Genomic DNA, 16,580 nt, shown 5'->3' on the forward strand with positions numbered 1-16,580 from the left:
TTACTTTTAAAACTAGAACAAAAGTTCGTCATTTTATGAGTTATCAATTTGAATAAAATTTAAGTACCAAATACTACTTACCCGTGTTTAATTTTCCACGTAGTATTAACAGTCATTCCGTTAGTCAATCTACTATTCCCAAAACTTCCCATCATACAGCTTTACACGAGTCTCGATTCATAATTGGACAAACCACCACCAATGTTTTATTATTTTCTTGTTAGTGTTGATTACATGGACATTTTGAAACGTCGTCGCCAGTTCTTCTTCAACCCAAGATTAGTGTGATAAGATCCATGACAGCCACAATGTAATCCACGACAGCCACAATGTAATCCACGACAGCCACCAAGCAATCCACGACAGCCACCAAGCAATCCACGACAGCCACGAAGTAGTCCACGACAGCCACGATGTAATCCACGAAAACCACGATAAAATACTCAACAACCAACATGTAATCTACAATAACCATGTTGTAATTGATATTATACACCACCATTGTATCAATCCTTCGCTACAGAGCAATTAGGTTCAAAAAATTTATATTACACGAAGGTTTTTCAAACTGATGAAAAATAGCGTTATATTTGATTGATTTTTTTTTGAAAATTTTGTGTAGTCTTATGTGGAATATAGTGTAGATGAAGATTCTGAATTCAGGATAAAACACCACCAAGAAGCAATGCTTCAAATAGTTTTGTGTGATTCTTAAAAGGAAAAAGTTGAGCAATAACTATATTATTGTCTGCTTATGTAACTAACTTTGCAGAAACTTTAAAAAATCATCACGTGCAAGAGATAATTACAAGAAAACGTGAATACCTGTAGATTCGCCGTCATGAACAACCGACTGCCTCTACTTAACGTTCATCGGTGGTGAAGTTGGTTTAGAATTTGAAGGTAAATTTCCTGAAATGAAAATTATAAAACGATATTACATCTCTCCACCAGAAACAATCAATTGTTGGCTAGCAAAAAGATTTCTTCCTATCATTAACCACTTACCAAAATATTTGTATGTGCATGCTCATTCGGATGGATGATTTATTTCCATATTGGATTTGAAGTTAACTATAGCTTTTTAAAAACTTTCGCACAATGTCATCATCATGATTATTTTTCGTATTTCCACCGTGCACCATAACAAACCATAGTTCGACAAAGAACCACAGCTCCTCATATCTTATGCATGATTTTTCTGAAATTCAGGTGGCACAATAACAAGTTAATTTTAATGTTAAGTCCGTGCATCACCTCATTTTCATCTTACCTGACATCCATCCTTCGTTTAGCAACGACTGCAGCATCTCTAGAAATTTACTTGCGCACACTTGGTCGAAAATCACGTGCAAGACAAAAAGAGACAAGGGAAAGACAACTTTTCAAAGCTATGTTATTTATGAATGCTACTCTAACTTAAGTCGATCGACTGTTGAGATTAGGTAAGTTATAAAAAACAATTATGTCATGCAAATTTATTGAAGAAAATGCGGCCCTCGAACAAAAACCAACATGCAAAAAAAATTAGCATTCTCAAGAAGTCTTCAAAGGTTTATGCATGGACTAAAGTGGCAGGCAATATATTTACAAATATAGTTATGGAGTTTACGAAATATTTGTCTAACATGTATTTGAGTTGCCATCTTATTCTTCTTCAAAAGATTGCAATGTCATCTTTCTCTTGCATTTACTCTTATTCTTCTCTACAAGATTTCTAGCTTTATCATTTTTTTCTTGTATTGTTTTATCTCAGTTTTCTTCCTGAGATTGCCTTGTTATTTTTTATGAAATCATTCCAATTCCATCTTATTTCATTATACAAGATTGCTATGTCATTTTTGTTTTGCATCATTTTACGTTGTTTTTCTTCACAAGATTGCTAGCATTTTTTCTTCACAAGATTGCTAGCATTTTTTCTTCACAAGATTGCTAGCATTTTTTCTTCACAAGATTGCTAGCATTTTTTTCACAAGATTGCTAGCATTTTTTCTTCACAAGATTGCCTGCATTCTTTCACATTATTTTTACTACAAGATTGCTGTGTCATTTTTTCTTGTATTGCTTCATACTATTTTTATATCACAAGCCTCATTGCCTTTTCATTTTGTTTCAAATCATTCCATCTTATTTTTCGTCACAAGTTTCTTTTGATATCTATTATCTTGCACCATTACATCTTATTTTTCTATTCAATAGATAGTTGTCAACTTTGTCTTTGAATTCCTAGCTTTTTTATTCTTAATGTTTTTTTTCTATCTGATGTAAATTCATCTATCTGATACCTCTGAGCAATTATGACACTCGCAAAAAGAAATGAAAAAACGTTGCAAGGGACAAGAGTCTCTGAAGAGCTCATACAATGGAAATAGCTAACCTCTCAAAAATAGGTCCATCGTCCCATACAATAGAAGATACTGTAGTTGCAAGTATGGATTAAGTACTCCTAAAACAGAAGACGCTGCACATACAAGATTCGCTGAAGTGCCTCGACAACGGAAGACGCTGCGCATGCAAGATTCCCTGAAGTGCCTCGACAACGGAAGAGCCGCGCATGCAAGATTCGCTGAAGTGCCTCAACAACGGAAGACGCCGCGCATGCAAGATTCGCTGAAGTGCATCGAGAACGGAAGACGCCGCGCATGCAAGATTCGCTGAAGTGCCTCGACAACGGAAGACGCCGCGCATGCAAGATTCGCTGAAGTGCCCCGACAACGGAAGACGCCGCGCATGCAAGATTCGCTGAAGTGCATCGACAACGGAAGATGCTGCGCATGCTAGATTCCCTGGAGTGCCTTGACAACAGAAGATGTTGCTCCCTTCAAAAACTCGACTAGGATTTCCAACAACAAAGCTTCCTCTGCAAGAGTCAATAAAGCACCTAAGCAATGGAAGATATTGCTCGTGCAAGAATTAATGAACTTCCAAAATAAGAAAAAGTGCTACCCTTGCTTGCCCTTCACTGACAATAGAAAATGTAATTATGGGTCCATAAAAGTTCCCTAATTTTCACTCTCTCTAACTCTTTCAACTCGTGTATTGCGTTCTTGAATTCTCTTCCAATGGTTAACTCGTGGTTCTTGAAGTGACCTCTTCCCAATAATGTTAACTCTTGTGTAGATGTGTTAATATTCTGCACATCTTGCAGACATTTTGCATTAATTCTCAAGCATTTAGTTTCATAATAAATTTACAACAATACTTATAACTTACTTGATTAATTATTAAGGTATGGTAGGCTAACGAAGAGTTCAAGTTGCTGATTTATGGACAAGTATTACATTTACTTTTGTTTCATGAATAGATTTCTTTCAATGAAGTGTTGATATCTTGGAAATTTCAAGAGGAAGTCGTATAGACTTCTTTATTTGGTCCGAACGTCGATTTTATATCGATCGATCATGCACAACAATCATTTTTAACCTATTATCTGACAATCCTTATAAACTGAGCAACATTTGTTTTAAAATTTATATAACATATACTTTTGTTTCATCAGTAGTTTTCTTCGAATATATGTTTCTTTTCATGTCTTATATATTTCAAAATAGAAAAGAGTCGTATAGACCTCTTTATATCCCATTGAACGTCGATATCAGTTCATATAGATCGTAAGCATTCATTGTCTGAGCTTTACTTATATTTAATCAAAATAGTAGAAAAATGAAAACTTCAAGCTGCCATTATTTGGACACGTACAATAGGTTCACCACATTTAGATTTGTTTCATGACTAGATTTCTTCCAATGATTTTCTTTTGATAATTTATGGATTTCAAAAGAAGGAAGTCTTATAAACTTTTTTATTATTTTATATGCTATCGAATGAACGACTGTCCCAATCATTCTTACCGTAAACTTGTAAAGCTTGTTTTGGTTATAAAATAGCACTCATGTACTTGCAGCAAAATATGAGAACAATATGATTGTATAGTAAAAAAACCCGTTAAGACCACACAATTTGTTCTTGCAAAAACATTTTTGAATGTGTGCACAAGTAAATCCCTAAAAATACATTCAGTCTGAATGTCTGTTTCATTTGAGAACCCTAACCACAATTCAAATTAAACAAAATGAGTTTCAGTGTTTTTGCCCATTTGTAGGCTTGAAGAATATTACAATAAACATTTTTTAAAGCATTTTTATATAAAATAAATGGGCAATCAAAGAAATTTTTAACGTCTACCTTACTTCTTTTTATAATTCTCTTCCAATTCTTTCCATAACTAGTCGTTTTTTTTGTTTCACTTTTTAACTTTAGGATACGCAATGGGTTGCGTAATACGAATCGTAATAAATTTCTTCATAATTGTTCATAGTCAAATTGCAAGAGACAATTTGCATCTTTTCCTAAAGAATTGAAAGACGTTTATCGGAAAATGCTCCAAATATAGTCAATGCCATTTCAATGATAACTTGTGTAAAGTAATCAAATAGTGTAGTTAACATTACTATTTTTCATTGGTGATTAACTGTAAGCGCTCTTCAAGGCTTACTTATTCGACTTTACTTATTCTAAGGTGAAAGTTTTTGCTTGTACCCCACTCCACACTAAGATTTTTTGTGTGTTTGCGATTAAAAATTTGCTTTTCATAGTCAAGGTCGTCATTCTTGCATAATTTATGCTCGGTGTTCTTCGTTTTCACGCGGAACAAAAAAAGGCGGCAATTTAATTGAAAGTCCAACGTCCAACATGAACCAACATTTTCATATTTTTCACATATCTCTGAAATTTTCGTTTAAAAGAACACTTTTTACCGACAAAAATCAACCCAAGGAGAAAGGAATACCCTGCTTTTCTTTCATTTTGCCATACTGTATATTTTTAGGTGGAATTCGTTCACATTTTGTCGTTGAAACGAGAAAGTAGGCTGTCGCGCAGTTTGCTGTTGAAAGTATATCGATTCACAAATGCTGGTTAAAAGTTAAAATATTCAACAAAATTTCACCTCGAAACAATCCAAATGCTAGCAATAGACAACATACTTACGTAAAAATCGAAAAAAAGACTTCAGAACATGCAAACTTGTCGTTTTTATACTGACAAGTGACAGGGTCCTCTTGGGAAAAGTCCAACGTCCAACATGAACAAACATTTTCATATTTTTCATATATCTTCAAAATTTTAGTTCAAAAGAATACTTTTTACAGGCAAAACTTAACCCAAGGAATAAGAAACACTTTGAATATCACTCATTTTACCATACTGTGACTTTTCACCCAGAATTTGTTCATATTTTTGAGTTGAAACGAGAAAGATGTCAGTCGCGCATGTTTGTAGTTGAAAATATATCCATTCACAAATACACGTTAAAAGAAAAGATATTTAACAAAATTTCACTCCAAAACATTCCAAATACCATCAGTAGACAACACACTAAAGTAAAATAGAAAGAAAGACATTGAACCATACAAACCTGTCGTTTTTATAATGAGAAGGTCCGCTTGCGAAGGAGCACAGCGGCGAAGACACGCGGTTGAACGTTGAATTGCGCCAAAAATAACCAACGAAAAGATTTACTAGTAAAACAATGTGTATATATACATCAAACTAGGCTTTTGTCATCGAATTTATCAACATTGGACTGACTTTTTAAAAAAATGATAAAAATTTGACAAACTTACTTTTGAGTCTTTCTCTTTCGAGTCTTCGGGGCATCTGGTTCAATAGCTGTGCTTGTGAAGATTGAGTGATCATTTTGTGGCCTGATTTCATTGGATGATTTCGATGAGATCATAACATTGTTATTGGTTGAATTTTCGCCAATCGAGCTCTGATTGGCAAAAATAAAAAATAATTTATTCACAATTTTGATCCATTTGAGTGAGATGGTCGATCTTTTCTTTCTCTCCTCATATCTTTCGTTTTGAAATGAAGATAGTTAAAAATAAAAAAAAGACTTCTAATTTAATCACAAGCAAATGAACTACTTACTGATTAACTACAGACAATTGATTTGATTGAGCTCACCAAAATGCCATTATATTTGCTTCGAACATGATGATGAACCAGTATCTCCACGTACAAGGGATTTAAGTGTATATATATATATAACACGAATGGATCTTTTTCACTTTAGCCAATAGTGGAATATCCTGCCCTCTTATTTCTATGTATTTCCTCTTTGAAAAACAATAGATTTCTAATGAAATGAAAGTGAATAAAGATAGCGTATAGAAACAGCATAGGAGAACTAAAGTATGTATACTGATTTGTTGAAAATCACTATTTAATCTGTTCTTCTATAAGAGAAATTAGAAATTTCTTCCTGCTGAATATTATGTTTACTTGTATATAAAGCATTAAATCTTGTTTGTGATTTATAATTAAAATTACTGAATTCGCATTTCCCACTTGTATGAGTATATTATGGTGCGTGTATTTGAACGCTGACCATGTGAATCCCTTACTCTAAAAACATGGCGGAATTAAAATGTAAACAAGGCAATTTTTATTTGGCGGTTAGCAAGAATCATTCTTGATACTGAATCGATGAAACTCGAGATGAAACGTAAAAAGAACACACTGGACAGTTTTTTTTATGAGAATTTTCTCACTGAGATGTTCAAGAAGAAAAATATCAAATAAGCAAAAAGCTTATTAATCTTACGATTCTTTTTCTAATGCTCAAACTTACAAAAAAACGATTTTCTATTTATTTTAGAGAGGTAAGTGTTGTGCCAGACTTATCCAAGTGGAATCATCCAGTGCCCCCCCCCCCCTTTTGTCAAGCCCTTGCAGAAATCCTGCGTCCTCCACTGGCTATTACGCGAGTATAAGAATGACTAATCTTGTTGGTGATCCGAAAGTGTAAATACAACAAAATTCTAAACAAATAAATAATGCTAATCTATTATTTATTTACACTTTTACACACACATAAACAATCTCTTGTATTTTTAATCCCATGCAACGGTGTCGCTCGATTTTTGCACATTCAGTTTTTAGTGAATTGGCTTATACTCATTTTTAATTAAGTTCAATTACTTCATTTTATCAGTAAACACGTGACGTCATGAATAGTAGACAATGGAACTATTTTAATTGCTCTAATTGTTTGATTTTACAGTATTCTTTCAAATAGAATGCAAGGTTATGACAATCCGTTAGCGTATCGTCGTAACGCCGTTGCAATCACAAAAGATAAGCTTAGTGGCAAGACGCAATCATCAGTTAAAGGGAAAAGTAAAAAGAAAAAAACTAAAACTAAAACTGTTCCTACAATGAGCAAAATTCGTTTGATGTCAGTTACCCCTGAAGAAAGTTCCGATACGAGAGTGAAAAAGATTTTTTCAAAGAATTCAGCCAACGACAAAGATGAATGCCGGAAGAGAAGAGGGTCTGAGAGTGCTCTAACACAGGCCCAGGTTAACGGTAGGTTGTAACGGTTTATGCTGATTATAACTTGCTGTAAAATATGCAACTACATTTTTAATACTTTTGAGTTTTGAATAAATAGTGGACGGAAAAGTACACATATGAATAGATGCTATAGTGGCTACTTTACTATTAAAGTCAAAATACCTAAATGCCCTCTTCATCTCGGTGGGCCAGTGTATTTATGAATTTCATATACACAATGTAGTTTTCATTTCAAATTGATCTTCTGAGTCGTATCAAGATTGTCGATCTCTTTTTAGCTTTCCAGGAAGTATTTGACTTATTTGACCGTAATGGCGGAGGAACAATTGACGCTGAAAAGTTCGATCTTGCTCTCAGGTCTGTTGGAGTATGTCTAAGCGAAGACGACGTTATTCGCATTCTCGAAGAAATGGATAGGGATGGTAAAAAGTCTTTGTTATCAGCAGTCAGCTAATAATTTTCTTTTTCTAAGTATGTGAAATTCATATCATATAATTATAACCATTCTACTTCAAGGTAACGGTGAAATAGATTTTGAAGAATTTCTTAGCATGATGACAAATACAGAGAAAATTATCGAGTCCTTCGGTGAGTTAGTGCTCTTTGTGAATCCTTTCGGCACGAACAGGATTTTTTACGACAATTCATGTGATGCACCTTAATTTCTTCCCCATTCAATACAAGACGTGTCCGTGTGTGACATCTTATAAAACGCCCCATCATAAGCACTGGTTCTTTCCCCCCGTAAATGTAGAGAGCAAAAATTCGCAGTTGGAGAATCGTCAGCGTGAGACGATGTTGTTTGATGCACTCACTCAGTTCATGAAAAATTCCGCTTTGAATTCAATGGACGAAATTGTGGGGTAAGATTGAAGTCAATTTTTTTATTGTTTTACTGTAGCTAACCGTAATAATCCTTAACTACAAGACAAATCAATAACAGGAACCACATAATTGAGTAAGAAATGCGTGGGTACAATTAAGGGTGCGTCGCTTCTTGACTTCAAACTACCTTTGTAATGTTATTTCATTATAGATTTTACAACAGCAAATACAAGCGAGCACAAGCGCCTCATGTTATTGGTCATTTTGCCGCTGGGGCTCGACTTATAGGTCTAACTGAGAAACAACTTCAAAAGCACATGGAGAAAATACGCGAATCTAATGGCGATTCGACTTCACCCTATGCGCAACCGCTGTACAATCTTAATCCGAGTTCAAAAAAGAGGGCAATGATTGGAAGCCCGAGGGCAATGATGGGAAGTCCGACTCTCTCAATGGGGATGAAGACAGGGAAGATCGTACTCAAATTCAATACGGAAGAAATGAGAAGAAAGTCTTTGGAGGCAAAAGCTGCCAATCAATTGGCCGTAAGTTTGTTTTTTTTGTTATGTGTGAGTTCTTTTTTTGTAGAAATCACAATATACAAAAAAATCACTCACTTGCCATGTGACAAATTTGAGACCACTTTCTTAGTCAGTGATATTGTGTCTGGCTGGCAATGAATGTTCGTTAGCCATTACATAATATAAAAAATAGTGGTACATAAAGTCTGATGAAAGTTTTGGGTTTTTCTTTTATCTTCTGATAGACACTTGCAAAAACTAGAAGTTGAAAAAAGTTCCATTCTTAAATTACCACTCCCTAACAATAAAACAATTGTCGATTTTATTCCATATATGAGGCTTTTATACAAATAAGTCCACGGCCATTGTTCATGATTGCCAAATTGGCAGCTGCTATCCTCTTAACATAAAGAAATATAACCAACGATTCATGACGATTGCTTGTTTTCCGATTTCCGTATTGGCACTTGTGTGTACGAAGAAATCGTTAAGACAGGGTTTTTATTATTAAAATAATCGTCACTTCTGAATGGCAGCTCTACTGAAATTGTCGTGACAGTTGGCAGCTTTGGTCCTCGATCTAATTCAATGATATTGCACCGAAAGATTTTAACTTAAAGTGAAAGTTTGATAAGGTAGTTATCGTGTACTTTTAGATATCGTGGGAAACAGAGTATGTTGTACAACAGGGTCGATATATATTTTCATTTCTCCCTTCCATTAAAAATAATCTAACATCTTTCCCCATCTTTTTAACTATTGTTACGAATATGTAATCAAGATATACGTAGATATAAGCGTAAAAATTGACCACTTCTTTAAGTATTATGACTTTGTTTGCGCTGTCATTATTGAATGCACACAAAATATTATCTATTTTGTTAGTCGTACCACACACGTTCACGTTTAAATATGATTTTGTGGTATGAAATGGTGAATTTTTACTATTTAGCATGTGAAATGAAACAAACTATAAATGACTTTTCGTCAAATATGAACACACCGCGACTTTTTTCTGTTATTTATTATTCATACGATATAATTTTCGAGTAGAAATATTTATCATTTACATAAGTCGCAGCTTTAATTTTAAATGCGTTATCTGCGCCACAATCTACATCATAGACTTCGAGCAATGTAAGAATTGATTTCTTTTTTTATACACCTGTTTTTAATTTCACACACCTCCGTTGCTTTGAAAAGAAAACCCAATTGCTTCTCCGATGCAAGCGACACAATTACCTGCTAAAGATTTATCAGGAGCGTCCTTTGAAACTGAAATTAATCTTTAATATAAATGCTAAATTAACATACAATACATTCATTATACAACTTTTAATCAAGACCATGTTTCAAAGACATTATAAACTAAAAATTGCCAATGTATTGTATGAAATGAGTCCGGAGAATATTCCATATTAAAAATATATTACATACACCTGTCTGACACAAATGCACACTGCCCTTCACTTATTGCTCTTCAGTTTTCGATTTATATTGGCTCAAAGAATTGTCCTTACTGAGAAACACGGCAGTCTTGATTTGCAACATAATATACTGTACTGCATTTATAACATAATATACTGTACATGCCGTTAAAAAAATATGCCTGGCCTGAAATCTATTTTAAGATATTAAAAATTATTCAACAGCTCGTTAAAAAACGTCACAATCTAGCTCTACACATGCTATGTTATTAAAAGTTGTATTTGCCTGTTTCTATTTTTATCGGCGGCAATGTTTGTGTTGTATTGAAGTTAAGGGTGCGAAATAACCTAGCTTATATCAAATCGTCGAGATAAGAGCTTTTGACGTATTTTTTTGTAATAATTGCGCATGAAACACGCAACAATTAGATTGCTTAAGATATTATATTAATTGACGAGACTTGTGTTTGTATCATCTTTGATATAGGTGTCTTCGAAACACCGCTTCATGTGCGGAAAGTTCATAGTTCGTGGAATTAATTTGTTTGGGACAAATTTTTCTTTCCCCCACTTTTATGGAATTCTACTTAAAGACAGAATTGAAAGGTCTTTCCGAGTTCACTTTTTATAAGTTTCCACAAATGTCTATCACTTGATATTTGCAAAAAAGAAGATTAGCTGTCGTTTGGATCAACCGTTTTCGTTTCTTGTTTATCGTAATTCATCGTGGAAAATACACCAAACAAATTTGAAACGAAATTTCACAGGATTTTATGCGCGTTTTTAGTGTCGGAGTAGACGAAAGGATATTGTATTTTCGCTGTAAAATTTTCTTTCAAATCTTCACAAAGACTCTTTGTTTGGGAAGCCTCGGTAATCGTCATATAATTTTATATCATTCATCATTCGGTATCGGATTTCGTTGTGGAAGTAGAAATTTTGAAGTCTTAAGTTTGTTTTGAAAAACACTTTTTCTTTAATGTGACATGGATTTGGGGGACACGATATTGGTGGTGATTTTGCTGTTGCTATCCGTCGTCACCGTCTTTGGAAATATATTGGTTATTTTGGCTGTTTTATTAGACCATCGCCTTCAGAATCGCACTAATTTCCTTATCACGAACCTGGCTGTGAGTGACTTTTTTCAAGGGCGTTGTCCTTGCCCCTTCGTGTTGTGGAAAGCTTGAATACGGGGAGCGAAAGTCTTGTACGTTGCGACATAGTGATTGGAATAACTGTTCTCTTCAAGAGTGCGTCGAATTTCAACCTGGCTTTGATAGCCATAGATCGCTTTTTTGTCATTGCTAAACCTTTCTCGTACACCAACAAAATGAAGTGCTCGTTCTATAAGCTCATTGTAGCTGTAACGTGGCTTTTTTCGTTCACATTATTCGCGTGCCCAGTCTTTGGATGGCGTCGTGAGGCCTCTGATAATGCTGGAAAAGTTTGCAGGTTTAGTAAAACCCTTACCAACACGTACATGATCATGTATGCAGCCTTGGTGGATCTCTTTCCTTTATTAATCATGTCGATAACTTATACTTATATTCTGCGTGTAACTCGTAAGCAGATAAGAAAAATACGCGTATTAGAGAAGGCTGTGAGGCACGCTGTTATCAATCATGGTTACGAACCTCGTCGTGTGAGTGATCCGAATGTTTTGGAGCCATCTGGAAGCAAGACAATTCTTTCTCCTGATGTTGCTGCTAATGAAGTCTCAGCAGCTCATGTCAATACTGGATTTGTTCTTGTGTCATCGAGGAAAGCTGATGGTACAAATGTCGGCGATGAAAGGATGAATCATGCTGGGCAGAGTGATGATATTGATTTAGAAATGGTAGAAGATGCACAAAAAGCAGCCAATGACAATCATAGCATTTCGAAAGCCTCAAATGAGAACTCGGACTCTTTAACAAATCTTCATATTATAGCAGAAGAGAAAGTGCAAGAATGCAAACAGTATTTTGAAAACGACAGTATCGGTTATGATAATAGTTATGAAGCTAATCCAGATGATACTCCAACATGCAAACAAAAACCATTGACAATCACAATGGACAGCGTCGTTGTAATACAGACGCAACACGACAGCATTGAGCTGCCCGTTACAGATGAAGATTACGATGATCACACGACTTACATACAACAAAATCAAAATAATGACTGTAGCCATAGCAATGTTGACTGTGTCATGCCTTCAAATAAACAACAAAAGACAGCACCGGATCAAACTCGCTGTGACACAAATTTATCAAAGTTGTCGATGACGTATGTTCTACCATACGGGAACCTTCATTAGTTCAATCAAACAATGATTCTGTGGTAAATCACGTTGATAAAGCGAATGACAAAAGAGAATCAGTTATTCCTTGTAATTCAAATGAATCTCCAAGAGAAAAAATAGACTCTGTGAAAACTGAAAAGGAAGTTTCAGATCGAAAGGGTTCGATGGGAGAAATAATAAAAATCCCTCGTTTGACTTCCGTACAAGTTACTTCTGTACCGGAAAAACTTAACGCAGATGCTGATTATATGGAAACGGTCCCTAATAACTTGCCTTTAAGTACACTGAATTCAACAAAGGCGACAAAAACGCTCATGGCTATCATGGGTTTTTACATTTTACTCAGTTTGCCAATTACAATCATAGATGTCCTTGAGATCTTCTGTAATACCTGCGGATCTATACCTAGGGCTGTTATAATCATCGCCTTAGTCATGGTTTCTTTGAATTCTGCAATCAATGTTTTTGTGTATGGTGGGTATAATGGTGACTACAGGAAGGCGTATTGTAACGTTTGGAATAGAGTCAAGGTTGCTTATTCTGGGTTCTGTTCAAAGAATAATCATTGAAATTAAACGATTCGCACTACCGCAAATACAAACCTAGGAAAACAAAGTTTGACCTAAATAACATCATCATAATGAATGTGTGCTGTATTTGAAGATCTTGATGGTTATCTCGGCCTTATCATTGTTGTATACATTGATGTAAATGCTAAATTAAAGATTTTATCATCTAGAGCGTGTTTTTACTATTGCATAGAGTGTTTATGGTAAAACAGTAATTTGGTGATGATATTTAGCGCAACTGAAAAGTAGGAAGATATAGAACAGTTTAAATCAAGTCTTAAATTGCAATTGTGTTAGGTCAATTGTTTAGAAATACTTATATAGAAATAAATTTAATATTGAAAATAGATATACTTTTATACGATAAGACTATTTAACAAAAAGGACTTTTTAAAATGTTCAATTCGAAATTTAGGAACCATAAATCTGCAAGCGATTTCCCTAAGGAAATACACTCTCGTTTTTACTATGCCATCAGCGAATGAAATTTGTGGTTTGTGTCTAAGCTTTCTGGAAGAAATAGTTTGATTCATTCGTCACTTTAGACTTGTGTCAATGCATCTGATCGCAACGATCGCTCATCTTTTTCCTTGAAATTTTATTACAATAATCCAATTTGACTCGTAATGCCCTGAAAATGCCCTTTAACGTTTCACAGGGTCGCAAGAGTGCACTTAGTGGACGATCGGAAAACAACTCAGTTAACAAACAACAGCAACAACCTTGTGTTAAACATGACGGCTGGATGTGCTCAAAAGCAGAACCACTTTCAGTTCATTTACCCAAAGTGCTGATCAAACCAAAGACACGTAGTATAGGCGGCAAAAAGTTCAAGGCACCGCTATCATTTGACGATCTACCATCGATAAGATTGAAGGTACGATGTTTTCACAAATAAATTTCACAAGTTGAAATGCTACTGCATGTTTTTGGCAAAGTATTCTAAAATATTTTCATTACTCCATTAAGCAAATACATGGGCAGTTAATAAGAACTGCTGAGGCTTTGTGTAGTAATGTTGGACAACAAAACAAGAGGAAAACCCAGAAGTTATTGAATATAACACTTTTTTTGGTGTATAACTTAGCTGTATCTCTTGTTTTGGCATTTTGCCCCAATGTTACTTTCTTAAATCATTTCATTTGCTGCTGAGCAATTCTGTTTACTGACTGTGTACAGTGTAAATGCTCATAATTTTTAAGACCCAACAGCCTAACCAATTAAATAACAAAAAATTTTAATGTCTAGGTGGAGAGGGCGAAAGTTTCATACTACAAGCAGGTTCAAATGAAAAAAATACACGACACAAGACTGCATTGGGAGTCTTTGCGAACAGAACTTATAACCTCAACTGTATGTAAGAAAAGGTTTCACAAAGTCTTCTTAGCATATTCCCCATTGTAATGATAGTTTTGTAACCCAAAATACAACAGTAATTTGACATGGTGTAAACTTGGTGTAATCTCATTTCCTACTTTTTCCATGGAGGAAAATGATAAGGAAAATGGAAAGAAGTGTTTCAAAGATGTCAAAATAAACATAAAAAAGCGATTATATTCAATTTAAATGTTCATACTTATCTTCTATGTTCCTTTGACTATACAGAGATGAATGTTCTAGTAAAGCTGCAATTAGTTGTCTGTTCATTGAGATTTTATACAGCAAAAATGTTACATCGGTGATGATTTCTGTGTATATTATTGAACGCTAATCATAAATTTGAGTAGCGCTGATTTTAAAATCTTGATAAGTCATTCCGGTTTCGCCTTTTTCTTTCTACGTATCTTGGCGATGTTGGAATTAATCTTTCCTAAAGCGACGTAAGACGACATAACTAAGCTCGTGACATTATGATTTTCATTTTGATATTTTGATCAAATTTTACCTTTGCGCTTTTTTTCTTTCTCCTCTTGATTTGTAAGCTGAATAAGTTTCCAGGAAAGATACCCACATATAAGCATCATTGGAGATAAAATGACGACAACTAAATTTAAAGAATATTTTAAAAGATTGGGTTTATAGACATTAGATTGACAATTTGATATTTCTACTTCTTTTATGCCAAATAGACTAAACGTGTATATTAAATACCATAGCTAACAAATTCGCGTGGATTTTTGCCGACGTATATCACAAACTTTCGAAGATAAATGTCAAAATTTTCCTTCCACGTCAAATTTCCACTCATACCGTCCGCCATCTTTGCTATTCAGGGGGGAGTATTGGGGGGAAGTGCTACTATAGTATGTTTTTGTGTGGCATTGTTGGGTCGGTTGGGACACTTTTGGTTATTAGTTGGATTATTTCGAAGCTCTAAGATAAATTCTAAAACTCACATAAATTCTTTTCTCTTAATGGATTTTTATAAATAAGGCAAGTGAAAATTTTGAACTGTACAGAATTATCATAGTCAATTATAAAATAAACACAATGAAACATGTGCGCTGATTGGTCCAGAGCTGAGTTTGCATTAGCCAGTGCAAAACACATCCGGAGCTCAACCAATCAAATCAATCTAAACAATCAATCAGTCAAAGAGAATTTGCAAATCGATCATGAATACATTTTAGGGGGAAAATTAAAATGTTTGTCTTTTTCGCATTATCGTTATTTTACAAAAGAAATAAAAGATGTTTTTTGTGTTTGCACTGGCTCTCGAGCACGTGCAACCCTCAACCTTTGTCTCAGGCTTGCTCTAAATCTGCTCTTGAGTTCTCCCAAAAGTCTCCTTGGTTTGCATAGGCTTGTGAAAACACAGTAAACATCTTTACTTCTTAATTAAAAACACTTCACACAGTCAGGAGGAAAAATTGTATTCAATTTGAAAGAAAGAACAGCATTAAAGTAGTATTGCTTTGACATAAAAATCAATTGTTTTTATCATTTTTAATCCATCCTGGTCTTCAAGTGACGGGTGGTGATTTTATCTTTTTCAACCACATGAACGACAGCACCCCAACCGCTGACTGCATCACGATCTACTGCATTCAAAAGTGCTTGGGAGATTGTCTCAAAAAGATCATCAGGCTCTAAATCTGGTTGCCATAGTGACTCACACATGCCATACATCTGTTCAGAACAAGTTCCACTCACAATAAAATCTTCAGCAATCATAGGGCAACCAATTAGATCCATACCAGCAATGAATGGTTCATCAGTCTTTGGGTCTAGTCCAGCAATCACTGGTTCTACAAAGTAAGGACCAAATCGTCTCTCGTATAATAAATTGGAAACCATGTTCATGAACGTTTCAGGTTTTATATCACGGTTTTCTCGAAGTGTGAACAAGTTAAGACGAAACTTGAGTCTGTTTGACACAGTTTGCACGTCCGTGGCCAGGCCAGGTAGACCCAAGAACAATTTTGGACCCATTTGAAAAATTTTCTGGAAATCACAAGAGACTGTTTGGGCTTGTACGCCTAGACGTTTGTCAGAGGCGATTGCCACACAACCCTTTCCACGCATTGCAATAATTGCTGCGCCATTATATTCTAAAATACTCATCACAAATAGTCGAAAAGAAAACTAATTTACTTTCCACGTTCAAGATGGCGGCGTCAAGAGGATTAGTGGTCGGAAATATGCGATATTT

The 16,580-nt window shown here is 34.9% G+C and overlaps 3 protein-coding genes and 2 long non-coding RNA genes across 5 annotated transcripts; 2 read left to right on the plus strand and 3 right to left on the minus strand.

The window, feature by feature from the left end:
• Positions 1 to 3,967: 3,967 nt before the first annotated feature.
• LOC124453433 lies at positions 3,968 to 6,060 on the minus strand. The gene is made up of 5 exons (XR_006951080.1): positions 5,971 to 6,060; positions 5,625 to 5,773; positions 5,417 to 5,519; positions 4,191 to 4,349; positions 3,968 to 4,047 (listed from the first exon to the last, which is right to left on the minus strand). It is a non-coding gene; the product is annotated as an uncharacterized LOC124453433 (long non-coding RNA).
• Positions 6,061 to 8,668: 2,608 nt separating this feature from the next.
• Positions 8,669 to 12,663, plus strand: LOC124453120 (5-hydroxytryptamine receptor 1A-like). The gene is given in 3 exon segments (XM_047003874.1): positions 8,669 to 8,732; positions 10,623 to 11,284; positions 11,287 to 12,663. Coding segments are annotated over 2 exon segments (1,311 nt in total). The 5' UTR covers positions 8,669 to 8,732; positions 10,623 to 11,121; the 3' UTR covers positions 12,435 to 12,663.
• Positions 9,118 to 14,661, plus strand: LOC124453123. The gene is made up of 3 exons (XR_006951003.1): positions 9,118 to 9,343; positions 13,647 to 13,865; positions 14,237 to 14,661. It is a non-coding gene; the product is annotated as an uncharacterized LOC124453123 (long non-coding RNA).
• LOC124453121 (small integral membrane protein 15-like) lies at positions 14,517 to 15,196 on the minus strand. Its single transcript, XM_047003875.1, has 3 exons — positions 15,080 to 15,196; positions 14,874 to 14,972; positions 14,517 to 14,798 (listed from the first exon to the last, which is right to left on the minus strand). Exons 1-3 carry the CDS (start codon positions 15,186 to 15,188, stop codon positions 14,740 to 14,742), a joined length of 267 nt encoding a protein of 88 aa, XP_046859831.1. The 5' UTR covers positions 15,189 to 15,196; the 3' UTR covers positions 14,517 to 14,739.
• Positions 15,197 to 15,785: 589 nt separating this feature from the next.
• LOC124453296 (proteasome subunit beta type-3-like) lies at positions 15,786 to 16,552 on the minus strand. Its single transcript, XM_047004084.1, has one exon. It carries the CDS (start codon positions 16,490 to 16,492, stop codon positions 15,875 to 15,877), a length of 618 nt encoding a protein of 205 aa, XP_046860040.1. The 5' UTR covers positions 16,493 to 16,552; the 3' UTR covers positions 15,786 to 15,874.
• Positions 16,553 to 16,580: the final 28 nt, after the last annotated feature.

The sequence above is a fragment of the Xenia sp. Carnegie-2017 genome, unplaced genomic scaffold, assembly GCF_021976095.1.
Source record: "Xenia sp. Carnegie-2017 unplaced genomic scaffold, XeniaSp_v1 HiC_scaffold_25, whole genome shotgun sequence".
NCBI lineage: Eukaryota > Metazoa > Cnidaria > Anthozoa > Malacalcyonacea > Xeniidae > Xenia > Xenia sp. Carnegie-2017.